At 51.5% G+C, this 17139-nt stretch overlaps 1 protein-coding gene across 7 annotated transcripts in view; it reads left to right on the top strand.

Annotated features, from left to right (window-relative positions):
- DENND1A (DENN domain containing 1A) overlaps positions 1 to 16869 on the top strand; it is a 144830-nt gene extending 127961 nt beyond the window's left edge. Inside the window, exons 20-24 of one of the 7 annotated variants that reach the window (XM_088146866.1) lie at positions 240 to 296; positions 5890 to 5978; positions 10803 to 10931; positions 12614 to 12869; positions 13281 to 16869. In XM_088146866.1, the coding sequence (XP_088002992.1) occupies positions 240 to 296; positions 5890 to 5978; positions 10803 to 10931; positions 12614 to 12869; positions 13281 to 14549 (1800 nt within the window). In that variant the 3' untranslated portion in view covers positions 14550 to 16869. The remainder of the gene's footprint in view (positions 1 to 239; positions 297 to 5889; positions 5979 to 10802; positions 10932 to 12613; positions 12870 to 13280) is intronic. The other 6 variants (XM_088146867.1, XM_088146868.1, XM_088146870.1 and 3 more) reach the window with 6 other exon arrangements.
- The last annotated feature ends 270 nt before the right edge of the window (positions 16870 to 17139 follow it).

Genomic DNA, 17139 nt, shown 5'->3' with positions numbered 1-17139 from the left:
CCTCCACTTTTGTCTAACTGAAATAGACTTCATAAAAATGTAGGGCTGAGCCGTGTCTCCTTCACTCCCCGTCTTCCTCTATGGTGGTTAAGCCCACCAAGGGCAAGAGATTTGGGGTTCCTTCCCTCACAGGGGGTTTGCTCCAGTAAGGTGGGGCATGCTGGAAGGTCAAGGGTGTGCTGTGCTGGGGTGACGGCTGCCCCGTAGGGCTAATGACTGAAGTTTCCGCTTTGCTGCAGCCAAGCGCACGACCGGTGAGACCACCACCTCCCAAGATCCATCGCTCCACCAGGCCCGTGAGTAAATGGCCACTTGCCTCTCTCTAACCCTGCACACTCCTTAATCTTACTAAATACTGCTGGTTGGGCTTTGGCAAACTCACATGAAGCAGAACAGGGACAGTGGCCTTTTTCTTGGTCAAACTGAGCAGGTCCTAGACTCTGCTTTTCTTCATCGGAGCCTCCTCTTACTCCTGTGGGTCTTTTGACATCTTTTCCTCGCTCTGGATTATTCTTTTCTGCAAAAGCTGCTCCAGACTCAGCAATTTTAGCTAGTCGACTTTCAAAGTCTTCCCAAACTTAAAACATCTTTACCAGTTGGGATTTGTTGCAAGAAGAAGAAGAAGATACTCTTGATAGAAAGGGTCTTGGGTTGACCGTGTTGCCTTTGTTCTTTATTTTGATGGAAACTTTAGCCAGGCACCAAGGCCTGTTTTTAGTCCCCAACATCTCTAAATTGGGGGAAGCATTTCTTTCCTGGTGCCAGGCAGAATATTGAGCTACAAGAGAAGATGGTCATGCTCAATTTAAGGCAATTAACTCTGTTCCTTTCACACAGATTGCTGAAGGATACAACCCATTGGGACCCCATTTAAGTGGTGGGGAGTTGCTTGAAAGATGTCCCATAGAGAGGCACTGACTGGCTAACATCTGTGGCAACATCTGTAGCTGTTGGAGACTTGCAGAGTGCCCATTATTGTTTCCCTCTTGGCTGCTATTCACAGGACCTGAAATTAGGTGTTGCCCAAGTCCACCTTAGCTTATAGTAGGCCCACCTTGGGACAGGGTCACAAAATTTGCCTTTTTTTACCCGGGTAGTGCCATGCTCCAGGGCAGCTACTCCCAACCTGGTGCCCTCCAGATATGTTGGAACAACAGGCCCCCAAATTATAAGCATGATCATCCCAGCACATCTGGAGAGGGAACAAGGTGGAAAAGATTTCCGCGAAGATTCCAACAGCATGAGAATGTGAACAGATGAGATGGTAGCAAAGTACTGAAGTGGCTGAAAGAAGGCTGAGTTAATTATTCCTGCCGATAATCCTCATACCACTGAATGCAACCCGGTCTTTAAAAAATACTCATTATAATATTTGTCCAGGATCTTCACTGGGCAAAAATTCCCCCCTTCCCAGAATCATTGTTTTTTTTTCTTCCTCTTTTACTTGTTCTCTTTGCCAAGGGAGGGAACTGGAACCCAGTTTCTTTCTTTCCATAATCTGATTCATTCCTTAAAAGCGAGATGGAGAAAAACCACAGATCAGTTGCTGGCCGGTCCAGCTGTGAGTAGCGTGGGGCGTTTCAGGGCTCTCAGCTTCCTTGCCCTCTGCTATCCAGGGCTCCTGCATTGGGCCGCTCGCTCTTAACTTCCGGGGTGTGTTTGCCAAGTTCCAGTGAAGAGTGCATGCCTGATTAACAGTGGGTGTTTAGCTTCATGCGTCATTGTTATGGATTTATGCATTGATAATTTCCCTTCCTACATGTGTCGGAGGTGGTGCTGATCACGTCGGCTCAGTTGTTCAGAACCCTTTGGATTCCCTCTCCAAAACGCTCCGTTTTTCTGTGTGCTTTATCTCACTCTAACAAAAAACCCAACAGCCTTGCATCGCGTTTGCCTTGTTTCCCACCCAGCAGATCTCCCCCAAGCGATTCTGTTTTTCAGATAAAATGTTTTTGAGCGACCTTGCTCCACGTTGCACTGAAGTCTGCTTTACCAAGCTGGTTTCATCCCTCAGCTTTGCTGCCCTAGTGTTCTTGACATGGGATGGGTCACTTGGCCTTGTATTCAACTGGATGGATCCGACGGTTAAGAGCGAGCCCTGGGGTGGTAGAAGGAGCCGTTAAAGCTAGTTGCTTGGGTTAACCAAGTCCCCTGAGCAGATTGGCTTTGTCCACGCGAGAATTCTAGTTTCTGAAAATGTAACCCTGCGCCAGTCTAGAACCAAGATCTAGATGGTCCTCATTAGTCGCAGAGGTTCTCTTCCAGCCATTGTGGATAACGAAACTGCAGATAACTGGAAAAAGCATGCATTGCTAATGCAGCGTTCTACCATTTTACTTAGGAACCGCAGATACAGAAACAGTGGGAAATAGAACCACAAAGGAGAAGAATGACCTGTTCTGCTCTAGTGAACCACCTCTTAATACTCTGGCATGTGGCAGAGACCATGAATGCACCTACAGAGAGGAGGGTTGAAAGAATCGGTGAGACAGGGAGCCCCTACATCGCCAGGCCCAGCAATCCCCGTTGCCAGCTGAGAAACACGGCTACGGGTTACTTGCAGAATCTCAGTGTAGCTTTTTAGGGGGAAAAAAAATCAGATTACCTGTTGTGAAGTTCATTTGATGGGGAAGTGTCAGATTCCATGTTGTGCACGGATCTGTCTCTGACTCTCAAGACACGAAGGTTCGTTCTTACCTCTGTGGGATCTCCTTTCCCCATGCAGTGATGGAAAATTTGTTTAATTCTCAAAAAGAAAAATAAATTTGGCCCACCTTTCCACCCATATCTAGCCCCAAGGCTGTTTACTAGGCATAAACGAATCTGGCCCGTTTAGAAAGAAGGAGCAAAATTCAGCAGGAACAAAACGACGCACCGACAATCAGGGAGTGTTGACCTCAACCCAAAGACTGTGGAAGCAGATCTTCACCCTTGACCATCCGAAGTTAGGGAGAGAGTCAGCCGGAAGGGATGTCCGTACTGAGTGGGGCTCCAAACCAAGAGGTAGGAGGTCCCCCTTCACGAAGAGGGGAAGGGAGATTTAGGCTGCCTTCCCGCGGGGCTTGCGACGCTCGCACCTTGCAGAGCGTGGCACCTGTGGGCTTCCGGATGGGGTGTTCTCAGGTGCCCCCAGCTCTCGTTACCCAGCTGTGTCCCCCCTTTCAGCTTGATTGGTTTCATGCAACGGGCAGCTCTTGGCACAAAGACCCAGCTCCAGAACTCCCACCCAGCCTGTGATAAACCTTTTCTGGAATTTTGGGAGGCTGGCAGGGTCCACCCCCCATCAAGGTGGGCTCACATTTCCAGGTGGGCCGAGGGCCCCTTAGCCCCCGTTTAGCCTGCCGGGAGGGTGGCTTGAGCTGTGGCACGCTTGTGTTCCATGGATGGGTTTTAACCCTCTTTCTCAGGTGGCATTTAAAATCCCGCTGGGACTTGACCTTTTTGTCACTTGCCCTCCTTCCAGAGGTCCTCCAAGGGATCTGGTGTGCACGCACACACGTGCACGTGCACACACACACACACACACACCCTTCACCAGAGCAGTGGAATTGCTATCTCTGGCAGAGCGGTCCCCTCTCCGGTCCCCTCTCCGAGAGGGCCGCCCCTAAGGTGAAAGTGTTCACAGCAAGTGACAAGCCAGCTTTAGGCTTAATTAAACAGTCTCCCCCTCCCTCCCCGGCGTGCTCGCTCTCCCCCTCCCGCCAGCTTCCCCCTCTCCCCTTTCCCTCCCTCCCTGTGTTTTATCATCCCTAATGAAGCAGTCTTTTCCATCGATCCTGCTGATTGCCAAGCCTTCTCCTTTGTTTGCTGGCACTCAGCCATGCAGCCGTGCTCTGACAGCAGAGCTCTTCTAATTAGCTCTGTTGTTCTTTTCCCCCTCTGCTTCTCCGCCTTGCAAGTTCACGCGAAGTTGCCGCAAACTTAATCCTTCCATTCTTGCCATAAATTCGCCGCTTTAAGCCGTCTGGGTTGCGGGGAGAGAATCAGCCTTGTGTGCCGCCGCCGGGCTCTGAGGCCTCTGGCATCTGACCCCTTTCTTCCCGTGGGGCGCGTGACATTCGGTCCCTCCGAGGACCTGTTTGGCGCGCCCTCCTCCCCCCCAGCCCTCATCAGTGGGCCTGGGGTCCCCTCGGAGAGAAATTCCAGGCGCAAGAGGAGAGTTTCCAAGCCTGCATAGGCAGGCCGTTGGGGCCTCGCAGGGCAAGCCGAGGGGGTCACCCGTCCTTTGGCCAAGGACTTCTGAGACTCGGCTGTTAGTCTCCGAGAATCCCCCGCCCCAGGTGAGAGGCAGGATTAAGGAGGGGGTCGACAGTTTGCCTCTCGTGAATCAGGATGCCCTACTTTGGAGGAGCTGAAAACCCTTCAAAAGGCACCCATGGCTTTATCTGTTCTGAGGACAAAAGCACGGGCAATTTTGCAAAAATCTGGGCGTATTTTCTGGTTTTGCAGAAATCTGGGCAACTTCTCATTTGGCCAAAATCTGGACCTATCTTTTCGTTTTGCAAAAATCATGAGGTTGGCTTAAGCCCATGCTGCCGTAAGGGTCACCCATTAAGATGCCCGCAGTATTCTCCCCACTGGAGAAGGCAAACCCGTGTCATCTCTGGATTTGGGTCTCGGGCCCCTGCTCCCTCTGCTTAGCTACACTTTGTGGAGCCCCCAAGCAAAGACCCCAAAGTGGGGATGGGGATGGGAGGCATGACAGGATGTCTATATTTCCATGCAAGTAGGCAGAAAGCGCTCTTGTGAGCGGGTGGGGAGCATTGATGAGTCCAAGAGCAGCCCATCTTGAAGAAGCCACCAGGACGTGGTAAGGGGGGAGCACTAACCCACTTCATCTCACTTGATAGTTCGAACGAGCTGCTCCAACTGACAAGGAGCTTCTTCTGCCCCTCAAAGATTCATCTTTGTAATCCTTGAGGCACAGACTCCTTTCTGTTTCTCCTTGCTTAGCTCTGTACAGTTGCACGCACCCCTTGATTCACGCCTGGGTGGGACACCTTTCCTGTGTTTCTCCTTTCCTTTGCTTTCCTGTTTGGGGTGTCCTGCCTGAAGTGGGATGCAGAGCACGGTGGACGTTGCTTCTCACAACCTGGATCTGAAAGGAGGCTCCAGGCATGTCCGTTAGCCGCAGGGAAGTGGAAGAAGTCGCTGGCCTGAACTGACTAAAATGCACACGCCTGGTCGATGTTGCCAAAGTCATACTTTGCTCGGATAAAGCGCTGAGAGTCACGGGGTAGATTCATTCTGAATGGGTAGAAGGACACTCTGCTGGGCTCTGGAGCGCTCTCTTCTAACGTGAAAACACTTTCCTCCAAACGGGAGAAGCCTCTGAACCCTGGGGCAAGGGAGGACATTGGCCTTTCCCTACTGCTTGAAGACATTTCAGGCTGGCTCTTAAATATTGATTGTGGCATTAGGGGGTTGAAATACTTTTCCACAGCTCCAGCCAAAATTCCACTCGCAGGGCTGTCTTCAAGGAATGGCCCCAAAAGTCGAGACCGTGGCTGCCGGTGTGTGGTGGCTGCCGTCTCGACATTTTTGCCCTGCCCTGCAGATGTTCCTACTCCAAATGTCACAAAGCCACCTGCGGCTGGCGTTGCCTGGCCAGCGCGTATCTTTCTTGAGCCACGTCTCCCCTCTGAACGCTTCTAGACAGAGGCAGGCTTGCTGTTTGCTTAAAAAAAGCAGCAACTCCCTGGTCCCTTGGCTCTGTCTGGACTGTCCGGCGAGGTCTCTTGCCCAGGAAGATGCTTCGTGGGTTTAGCAAGGGGCCCTGCAGTTTGCAGAAGTGTTGCAGTGGGACCTTTGATGGGGGAAGCGGGGGTCGTGGTGCTTCTCCAGCTCATTAACAGAACCACTGCAGCCTCTCTACTTGCTGTCAAACAGGTTCGGCCGCCCAGACCCCAAGTTGTCAGAAGACCCAAAGGCAGCGTGGCTGTGGACGGTCGAAGGACATCTGTCTCCAGCCCAGAACAGTGAGTATCTGTGCCTCGGAGTCCTCCTTCGAAAAGGGTTGGTGGAACATGATTGCCCTCTTGTGGAAGAAGCGTGGAGACCCTTTGTCCTGCTCCTCCTAGCATCCGGTCCCTAGACTTCTGTCCTGAACGTCGCACTTGTTGACTGCAAACAAATGCCCAACGCCAGCAGCCTCGGGAGAGAGATCTTTAAGGCAGACCTTAGATGGAGTTCTGAGATGGAGTTAAGATTGAGAAATCCCCGTGCGCAAAAAAGAATAATGATAAACAAGAAGGAAAATGTCCTATTTTGCCCTAATAGGTCAGCGCTTTGTCTAACATGCAGCTTACGAGCCCAACAGTACAACATTCCTGGACTTTTCTGAATCCAGATTGTGTCCGTTCTTGGTGTCTTGCGTCCCCTTGAATTTATTTTGCTGCCAGTTTTCGGCTGGATTATTTCTCCTTTCAGTGTTTTTTTGTGATGGGAAAGGTTGCAGAAGGTGGTTCTGCTCTGAAGATGAAAACTAAAAAAGAAGAGCAAGAAAGGTTGGAGCAGTGAGCTTCTCCCCCACCATCTCTTGCTTGAAAATAAACTCCAGAAAGGAGAATATTGTGTGAGTCAGCCTTTCCCCAAGCTATGGTGCCCGCAGATGCGATGCCAACCAATCGCCAATTGCCAGTCGCCGTCTCCTCCTTAGAGAGCGCAGAGAAACAGGTGGGAGAGCTCTTAATGGGAAGCTGTAGCCATGTGTCCAAACAGAAGATTTGAACGTACCGTTATAAACATATCAGCAATTCCCCCAATTTCCTGTTGGTAACTCATGATCTTAGGGAGAAGGCAGCCACGGAGAAAGTCAATTCCAACAGCATTTGTGTTGGGGGGGATGGTGAAAGCCCATGATTAGGGGGATGGTGGGAAAAACTCAGATCTCTTTGGGGGCTTCCTCATGGCTTGTATTGGATGCTCCCCGGACCACCCACGCCCTGCAGATACAAGGCCCCCTTTTCGCCTCTCTGCAGACCTTCCTAACAGGGTGAAGCATCCAGGCTCCGCGTTCCTTGTCCCGCGCAACAAGGGACGTGCGGAAAGTTGCCACCGGTTCCTCCAGAGTGAAACAAACAAGGTTAGCCCCAGGGAACGACGCAGCAAACAAAGCGTCTTCTCTCTGGGCTTCGTTTTTGGGTGATGGAGACCTTGGGGAGGGAGAGGCTGAGGCTCCTCGCTGCGATTCCCTCTCTGGGGCTTGCTGTTAAGGCTGTTCCGTGTTTTAAAAAGAAAAACAAGGCATAACCACGTCGGTTAAAACATCAAGGCGGTTAAACGGCTCTGAACGAACTTAATACGCCCACGTGCTCAAAAATCAAAACGGTTTACAAACACTGCAGCTACAGGAACCCTCACAGCCCCTTGGGCCGCCCCGGGTAGGATCCGGATCAGCTTGCTCCTCCTTCCCTCCCGTGGTATTTTTAATGGCGTGGGGTGAAGAGCAACCCTCTCCGGATGGCCAAGGGGAGCAAGCAGGCCCTTTCGGGGGCGGGGGGGGCTTGGATTCCACACAGTGCCCCCTCTCCATCTAGATTTCAAGGTGGCCGGGGAGGTCCTGTCCCTTTGGGAAGCGGGGAGACTTTTCTGCCTCGTTGCAATGGACGCTTCTAGTGGTTGCTCCTCCAGAGTTTGACAGGCATGCGGGGAAGGTGCATCGCCTATTTCTGGACATCGGCATGCACCCAGAACGTGCTTTTCTTGCTTCTGTCTCCCAGAAGAGAGCTGAGGCCTTTGGCTGCTTTAGGGGCAAACGTTTCTTCCTTTCAGTCTGCAGACTGGAAGACCGGCGAAGGGACGGAAGGGGAGAAGCTCACAGCCCTCCCCAGTGGACCTAGAGGCATCTCCCCACCCTTCTTTCAAGGCTGCCCACTGGGCTCTTTCCCCTGTTTCTTGGTGCGTGGTGCAGGGGGGGACACCCTATCAGCGCCCCTCTTGGGTGCACCCCTTCTCCCAAGATCTCGGCTCAGGAGCCCAAGGATTGGCGGTCTGCCCCATGCCGTTTCTGCAGGAGGGTTTGGCAGCGCGTTCCCCTTTCCCTAGCCTTAGCAGAGTTTTTCCCCACGTCAAGAGTTGCTAGGAGGAAGGATTCCTGTCCCTCCAGCACGTAGCTTGGCTCACCTGCAGGAGCCATCTCTTCTGCTCTCTGTTTTCTGCTCTTCTCTCTTGGGGCGGGCGGGCTGGGCAAGGGGTGCTACCTGGGGGCTCAGGTCAAAAGGGAGAGGGCTGGCTTCTGCTTCAGCACAGCCCCACTTTCCTAGGAACGTGACCAGATTTTTTTCAGCTGCTCAAACCACAGAAGGTCGCAAAAGGTGACTGCCAGTATCCACCAAATGCTCGCTTTAAAAACAGCCCCGTTTCGCAGAGGCAGCGTCTTCCTGATTGTCATTTAATGCCTACCCCAACTGTTCACCCACTATTTCCTCGCTATTTTTTCCCCTTTTCTCCCCCCCCCCCCCGCCACGTCTTCCTTTCGTTTATCTGTCTTAAGTACATTTAGGTGTCAATTAAATTTGAAATATCTACATTTGTCAGCTCTTGGTTTTTGGCCAGCGTGAGATGCCGTGGATTTGTCCAGGCATCCTGACATATGGGGGGGGGGCGGGGGGGCTGGAAGCCCCCGAAATGCAGATTGTCCTCATTAAAACCGAAGCACCGATCCTCCTAACGGGAGGCAGAGCTGTGGAACACATCCGAAGCTTTATTGTGCTGTGTTTCTGACATGATATTTAAAAAGGAACAGCTACGGCTGTCACTGCTGTCAGACGCCGGCACTAACCGGAGACACGTTAAACTAAACATTAGAAGGAGATCAGCAAGCCATCTGCACGGGAGCCAGGGGGAAAGACGAGGGGGACGGGGGCCGTGCATTCCTGCGAGAGGCAGAGGCTGGGGGCTTGACGGACAGGCAGCGCTGCTCAGCTCCCGGCCAGCCCACCTTTCCCGAGACAGCTCTTTGTGTGCAGGATGTGAGCCGGCCGTGGGTGGCAGCCGCTGGGAGAAAGGAGCTGAACTGGGTTAATGAGGGAAGAGGCTGGCGTTGGGTTCGGCTGCCTCGAGCTAAGAAAAGATTTGCCCCTGCGCGGTCTTCCAGCAAGGCACCCTTCGGCTGTTAAGCAGAACAGGGTGGTTGCCTGGCCCCAAACCAGTTGTCGGGGGCATCGCCGTTCGTCGGGAGGGGTGCCCGTTGGATGGAGGGGTGTGGATTGATCTTTAGGGAAAGGAGAATCAGACAGCTTGGCTGGCACTTTTTAAAATTGTTAACGGATTGGCTCATGCCCCTGAGAATCTGCACGTTGCAGGTCTTAAAATATACCCCGTGCACCATTTGCTCCTTTGTCTTTGGGCACGAAACCAGCCTCTCCCTAAATCAGAAAGGCACGACCTGTTTTAACCGGGATTCTTCGGGTCAGGCTGCAGGGCCGGCCGAGGGACTCCAGAACGGGGTGTGTTTCTCGGTCCTTCTTCCACAGGGGGTCAGGGAGGGAAGGCCCAACTATAGTTAACTCCACGTCCTGAATTAGGAGAAGCTATTTCCGCTTTACTCGATGGAGTGAAAGAAGAGGTCCCTCTTGAACTGAGCCTAGCCAAACCCTGCTCTGGGTTGTGTGATGAGGAAAAAGCAGGACGAACTTTTCATCAGTAAATTAAAGAATCAGACTGAAACTAATCACCAGCTCCTGTTACATAGGAGAAACTTTTCTATCAAGCCTTGATTAAGATTTGCTTGATCCGTCTGCTCAGAAGAACGCTGGAGCCATGGCTTCCATGGATTTAGATGGAGCCTCCGTTGATGTTCTTCAGAACCTTTGTGGCTTTCCTGCATTGGTTTTTTTTAGAAGGTGGTGGATCCCAGGTGGACATTTGTGAGAAGTTGCATCAGCTCCCATTGAAGCATATCCTCAGGAAGAATTTAGCCTCGTTGTGAGTTGCTCCTTCATGGAAATGAATGGGATGGTAGGCACCTCTAGCCCCATTACAGCTTCTGGAGTGCCCTTAGTCGTGGTCTTCCAAAGGAGGGAGGACTGTTTGGTTTTTTGTCTGTGATTGGCTGCAAAATGCACCCTTAAACTTCACCAATGGTGTCTAACCCAACTTCTGCATAAGTGTGAGAGAGAAGTCCAGACATTATGTTCTCTCGAAATATCCAGAGATGTGGGTTGCAGCATTTGATAGAATTTGGAGGACCTACTGACAAAGCAGATACATATTTTTATAACAAAATATATTTTAACCACAGCTGGAAAGGCCATTTGAGTTCAAGGATAAATTTTTCAGGCCCATCTCCAGCAGACTACTTGCGGGATGCTGGGAAGGCAGGTCCTGTCTTTGTTGCCCACATATGCACACTCGATGGGATGGCGTAAACGTGTTGGTGTGAGCTGAGTGGGATTTGGCTGTGGCCTGCAGCTACTTCCGTGGTGGTGGTGGCTGCAAAACCCCTACAAGAAATGGAAATGGATGAAGGCCGTCTCTGTCAACAGCCTTCTTTGTGGACCTTTGTGGGAACGTCATTGTCTTCCCCCCTGCTTCAGCTCCTGCCCTTTCCTTCTCTCTCCTCTTGCCTTTGCAAATGGGGCTGGGGGATGGCGTGTGTTTCTGGAGAAGGCTTCAGGGTCCTCCATCCAACCCCACACCCCAGGAAGCTCCAGAACCCCTCTTTCTTCTCAGACACCCCTGTTCCAGGATGCCCGGTCCCCATTCCCGGAATGTTGACTTCTGTGGTTTGGCTTCCTTGTCCCTCTGCAGATTTGGTTGAGTAATATAACCTTTCTCTCTCCTTTCCCTGTCTCCTTCAGCCTGGTAAAGCCCACGCGCCACTATACAGTCTTCCTCTTGGAGGATTCTTCCGGCGATGAGCTTCCTCAGGAAGATGAGCCTGTCTCTGCCTTCTCTGACAGCTTCCTGTTCTCTGCTCCTTTTGAATGGTCTCTACCTTGACTCTCGCTATACCAACCCTATCGCTAGCACTGCTCCCCAATTTGCTGATGCATAAGTCTTCCCCTTGCTTAGAGGCTTCTGTGGCAAGTGTCATGTCTGTGTGCACGCATGCTCCCCGCATATACCCCTGGCCACAAGCAACCGCATTCTGGTTTCTGCCAAGGACGGCCAAGATCCACTCTTCTCCTACGCTGGCTTGGATTGGCGCTTGATTTTCCTGCATCTTCCCGACTCTCTTGCCACTCCCCAGCACCCCTAAGGTGAATAACCAGCTGCAAGCAGAAAGCAACTAGGAGATGACCTGGGGTGAGGCATGGAGAGCGATGGGAAGGAACAAGGGAGAAGGGATGAGGAAAACAGGTCTTGTCAACTCTGCATGGAAGGGAGTCAACCTTGGAGGGGGTTGGCCTGAATGGAGTCAGGTGGGTTGAAGGAGGGTTTGGGGCATCGTTCCAGGCTGGTCAGAAGCATCTCCAGGAGAAACTGTACAGCAGAGAATTCTAGACCCTTGAGTACCAGTGCCCACCTGGCTCTGGTAGGACACCCGGTCCTAATGCACGTGGGAATCCAAACCGTCGTGTGACCCAAGTCTCCATTCTGCCCAAAGGCTCAGTATTGCCCCGTCTGAGCAAACCATGTCTCCTCCTCGGACAGAGGATGGAGCAGCCCTGTGCTAATGAACTATCAAGGGGCTATTTGTCGAGGCACCAGAGGCAGACAAGGCTCCTGCCCGGCTCTTCTCTTTCCTGTTGCCTTTCTGGTGTCCCCCACCCCACCCCACCACCTCCAATCTCAAGTCTTGTTTAAAGAGCTTGGGGAGGCTGATTGCCAGTCAAACACCTCCCTGGAAATGGGTGTTAGTTGGGGGTGTTAATTGGATGTGCATTGCACTGCCATTCCCTAACGTGGGAGTGACATGCGAATCACAGTGTTGGACGCCTATTTGCTTCCTGCTCAGTCCTCCTGACGGACCATGGGGGAGACGCTGCGGTAATCATCGGGGATCCACCAGGGCTGGTCTTTGCAGAGTCAGCTGGAGCCCAAGGGAGACCCTCCCTCACAGTGCTTCAGCTGGTTCCAGGGGCCCTGCACGACTTTCTTGCTCAGTAGGTTGTCATCTTTGATCCACGGAACCCATTTCCCACTGCAGTCGCATCCTTACTTCAGTTGATCTTATGCACATTGGAGGGAGGAGTCCTTGTGGCCCCCTGGGTCTTCAGATGCCTGATGTCTTCTAGGCTGGCTAAGATTTCCCCCTCTTTTCCCTTTACGGCGGTCCTCATCGTTTCATTGGCTTTGCTGTGAGAAATGCATGCTTCACGTCATACAGCTGGGGCTAGGCTGTGTCCTGTTTTTTGCTGAAAGCACTTAAAACACCAGCGGTACACCACGCCAGCGGTGCAGTTTTGAGTGGAGCCCTTGCGGGCTGTCCCCGTCTTCATGCTTGTGGCCTTTGCCAAACTGAGCACACTGGCCCCACGGCTGTGGGCTTCCAGCAGTCCTTGGGGTTGAAAACAAGAGGACAAACTCCTACCTGGGAAGTCATGTGGAGCTGTCGTCCATCAAACACCCATCAGATCCTTCTGGCTTTCTCTGGGCACGAAGGATGTCGGTGGATCTCTCTAGAGAAATCCTGCCTCTGAATTAACCATTGCTTTCCTCCTGGCAGGCCGCAGCCGTATCGAGCTCTGAAGGAATCTGACAGTGCCGATGGAGAGGAAGGGCTCAGTCCTGGGAGACTCCAACATGACAGCCACGCTGACCCACCCACTCCAGAAAGCCCTGCTGAAGTTAGTCTCCTGGAAGACATTTTTACAGGGCTGGAGGTAGAGTCACAACCACAGCCCCTCAGCCAAGCTAGGAGCTTAGAAGACCTGAGGATTTCCAAAGAGGAAGGGGACGAGCAGTGTTCCTTTGGTTATCAGGTATGGAACTTGGGTGGGTGGGGATGGCTGAAAAAGCCATCTGAGCTGCCGGTCCTGGGAGGAAATAAGGTGGCTGATTCAGAGATGAGTATCTTTGGTCCCTGGCTGAAGAGAAGCCAGATGGACAAGACCAGGGGGTGGGGTGGGAAGTTGTGCAGAACCGATGAGCGGGCATTTTGAAGTCTCGACAGGGCAGGGCCCTGGCAGAAGAAGGGGAACTTCAAGGTGATTCCAGGAACATTTTGCCCAAATGGATTTTGAGGAAATGGGATGAAGGTCTCTCAGTTGGCATGAAGGGAGAGATGGTTCCTCCTAGTGGGAGGAAGCTCCAGATCTGGGGGTCGGTTAGAAAGGAGAGGAACAGCGGAGAGTTTGGAGAAAGGTACCGATGATCTCTCTGTTTTCTGACAGCGGATGGATTTTGGTTTTTCCGAAAAGAGCTGGACCACCCCGGGGATGAAGCTTTCCCACCCCTATAAGCAGCTCTGGGGTCTAGGCCATGACGACATGGCCCTCTCCACGAAGTACTCCCCAAAATCTCCAGAGAGACCATTGAGAAATGTGCCTCCTGTCCCAAGGAGGCCTCAGAGCAGAGACAGCATCCTGGATCTCCCCGAGAAGGAAGTTGGGAGCTCTCCTGCTGCCCAAGGGAATATTACCATCCCGCGGCCACAGGGAAGAAAGACGCCAGAGCTGGGCATAGTCCCGCCACCCCCTGCACCCCGACTTTCCAAGCAGCAGGCCCCACCAGAAGCTGCCCCTTGTCTTGCAGGGCCCGGCAGCCGGGCCTCCGAGCTCCTGCAGGAGACGTTTGCACCCAGAAACTTCTCTCTGGACCCTGACCTCCGGCAGCTGGCTGGCTTCATTCCTCACAAAACCCAGCTTTCGTCCAACGCCGTCAGCGAAGCAGAAATGCTCCAGCCCGTCAAGGTCAATGCGGACAGCGTGAGCGAAGACAGCGACTCTCTCCTTGCCCTCCTAGATCCGCTGAAATCGGGGAACGCTCAGGAGGTTCGCTTTCCACCAAGCTCCGGAGGCCAGCTCGGTTCCTCGTCTCTCAGCCCTGCAAGCAGCTTCCCGTCGGCAGGAGAAGACCTCATGCCATCCACATCGGCGCCGTTTCATCAGCTCCTGGGATACCATCCCTCTGGGACACCGTTTGCACAGCCGTCTCTCAACCCGTTTGTACAGGCAGTGCCAACGCCTCTGCCGCTATCCCTGGTGAGGCCCGCGGGGGGGCCATTTGCTCCCTCGCTGGGCCACGCTTATAGTTCCAGCTACATCACCTCTAACTCTAGCTTCTTCCAGCCCCAGAGGCCTCCCCCCAACCCTCTGACACTCTCCATGCCCAACCTCTTTGCCAAGTCTCCATCAGCCCCACCACCAACTCAGCCTCTTCCCCAGAGCAGTGTTCCTCGGCCAGCACAGCTCTGTGGCCCCTCTAAGATCCGGACATTGCCTCTTGCTCATTCTGTGGTCAAGACAAGGCTGGCTGCGAGGCCCAGCAATCTCCCGCTAGTTTCCCCCAAGACCAAGGTTGCGGAGTCCGTCTTGTGCCCTTCTAAGACTCAGGTGGCTAAAGACCCCTTTGAAGACTTGTTAAATAAGACCAAGCAGGAAGTTTCAGTCACGCCCGGTAAAGTTGAACAGCTGAGAAGGCAGTGGGAAACGTTTGAGTGACTCCAGTAGCTCCTTGCGTCCTAGGCTGTGTGTTGAGTCAGTACAAAAAGCAGTATTCCCCCAAGCAAGAAGGGTCACCCAGCTGACACAGCGACCCAGGGGCCACCTTCTGCCTATTAGGAGGAGGGCCTGGCTAAACCCTGAATAGAAGCAAGGTGTCCCCCGCTTCCCCTTTTAGCCAACCACCATCCCCGGAAAGGTGATCTCGGCACCTTGCCGTTCTTTCACCTGTCCTCAAGATAAGTAGAGGATCGATGAAGGTTCGGCTGCTCTCCTGGCCTCTTCTTGGCCTCATTTGCATCCCCAGATTCATGAGCTGGTCAACTCCCATCCATCCCCAGGTGAGGATTTGCCTCCATACCAGTATTGACTTTAAGAGTCTACTCTGTCTTTTCCTTAGCTGCAGATCACATTTTGAGCACAGTTGCCCCATCCCAAGCCACATGGATCACGAGACTTCTGAGCCTTCTGGGTTAATTTTTTTACCTTCTCCTTCATACAGTTACATGTGTTCAAGGCCATGTGCTGTTCTCCGAGCCCCTTCCCCGTCCCTCCCAGTTCTGCGCACAATGCTAAGAAACCCCTTTCACATCCCAGGTTTAGCATTCATGTTGTAGCACCACACCATTTTTCAGGGAAGCAATGAAATGTCTTTTCCTACCTATCAAAAAGTTGGACCTACCAGCAGCCATTACTTTTTTAGAGCAAGACACATGATCCCTTTACCAAGGTTTCCCCAAATCCTTCTCTAACCATGCTAATATTGTATGAACATGTATATGTATAGATATAAAAGTGTTACTAGGTGGCTTCCTTCCCCAGCCTGGTGGGAGTCCATATCTGGAGGTTCTTGTCTAGTATGAAAGGCGTGGAGGGCCTGCAGCATCAACGCCAATCTGCTGCATGATGGAACACGGGTTGGGGTGACAGGCATAATTTCTTTAAAGCAACTTTTGCCCTGAGTGTGGACTGGTTGCCTTTGGTCTTCATAACCTGAAAGCCGAAAGAAGTCTGCCTTCTCTCTTGTTTCTCAACTCCTGCTGAAGGCCAGGTTCTCCCTCCAGGCTGTTTTGGAAGATGAAAGCTCCACCATGCCCCAAAATTCAGACCTGCTTAAGGACCTGTTGGTACACCTGCCTCTGTTTCTTTTCGTCACTTAAATTTGGGGGATTTTTTTTTTTAATTGGGGCAGTTTGTGGTTGTTTTAATTACTGTCGTGTGGGAATTAGGCTAGCCGGTTCTCTATATTCACAAGAACTCACCACGTACAAATGTGAGAAGCCACTCTTCTGTGCCACCTCTTTTTCTTTCCAATGGGTTTCATTTCAATTTCTTTGACCCTTTTGAAGTTTTCCTACCAGCTGAAGTGTTATTTTGGCTTCCATCTCCATGCCTAAGCCTGTAGAGTCCAAGAACATGATTGACTCCTCCAAATACTGATTGTCAGAGGACAACCTGTAGACCTGTTAGCATCATCACGCCTCTGTCCAAAACCGTTGCTTCTACAAGGCTTTCTCTGTGTTTTGTATGGTCACTTTTGCTGAGGGGGAGGGGGGAAACTATGTTTTTGATATTACCTACTTCCGGATAGTAAAATATTTAAAGTCCACCAAACAGGCGAGTGTTGGTTTGCTTCTTAAAAGATTGGTGTATGGAGTGGGAATAGAGTGCCAATCTTCAGGCTGGGTCTGTGAACGGCCACCCTGGCTGGGCTTAGGATCAGTCTAACATCACATTATGTTCACAAAGGTGCACCTAGAGCAAACTGTACTCAGATCTGCTGCTTTAGAATATGGCAGAGATTTAAACCTTTGAGGCTGTGAGCTGGAATAATTCATAATCTCATTGGCATAAAATAGAACTTGGTAGAACAATATCAGCATGTTTTTCTGGAAAAGCAGTTCGGGGACAGAAAACCAGATGCAACTGAGAGAGGACCTTGGAGGGACTCAGCACACTGAGGACTACCTTGACATCAGGAAGCATCTACTTTCTGGTAAGTCCCCCATGACCACCACCAACCCCATTCTTTTTGACAAATGAACTATTCTGATAAGTTGGTTTCTCATTTTCCTGAGGCGGTTGACCTACCTTCCACTTTGGGCTCCTGGACAACTGGAGGCCCCAACTCTTGCCAGTTTGACCCACTTGGAGTTAAAGAGCCCAGATCATTTTTCTCTGTACATTTTTAATTACAAAGGGATTACCAGAATTTTTTTTTTCTTACATATATGTAAATGTTCTATCTGGAGCAAAGTTTTGTGAAAAAATAAATCCAGAATTAAATATCAAAAGTCAGTTAAGTTCACATTAGAAAACAAAAAATAAATTAAATGGCAGAGGGGTTAAATCTGTGGTCGATGTAATGGTGCTCAGAGCAAGTAGAGGGCAGAATGGCTATTTCTTGGAAGAGGAGGGGCACATCCATTTTTGTGTGGTATGATGGGAAATAAAATTGGACCCCTTTGGCATAATGACTAATCTTCAAACTAAGTCTGACATAAGGTTTCAGTGCATTGCGAGGTCCGGGTAAGTGAGTCAAGTGATGGTAAAACTAAGATTCAGGCCGACATTAACACCTGCAATAAGT

This window comes from Python bivittatus, unplaced genomic scaffold, assembly GCF_059951505.1.
Source record: "Python bivittatus isolate LINGU-HERP-01145 unplaced genomic scaffold, Pbiv_v1 ctg000160_np1212, whole genome shotgun sequence".
NCBI classification, from domain to species: Eukaryota; Metazoa; Chordata; class Lepidosauria; order Squamata; family Pythonidae; genus Python; species Python bivittatus.
Note: the sequence above shows the minus strand (reverse complement) of the source record. Positions and strands in the feature narration are given on the sequence as shown.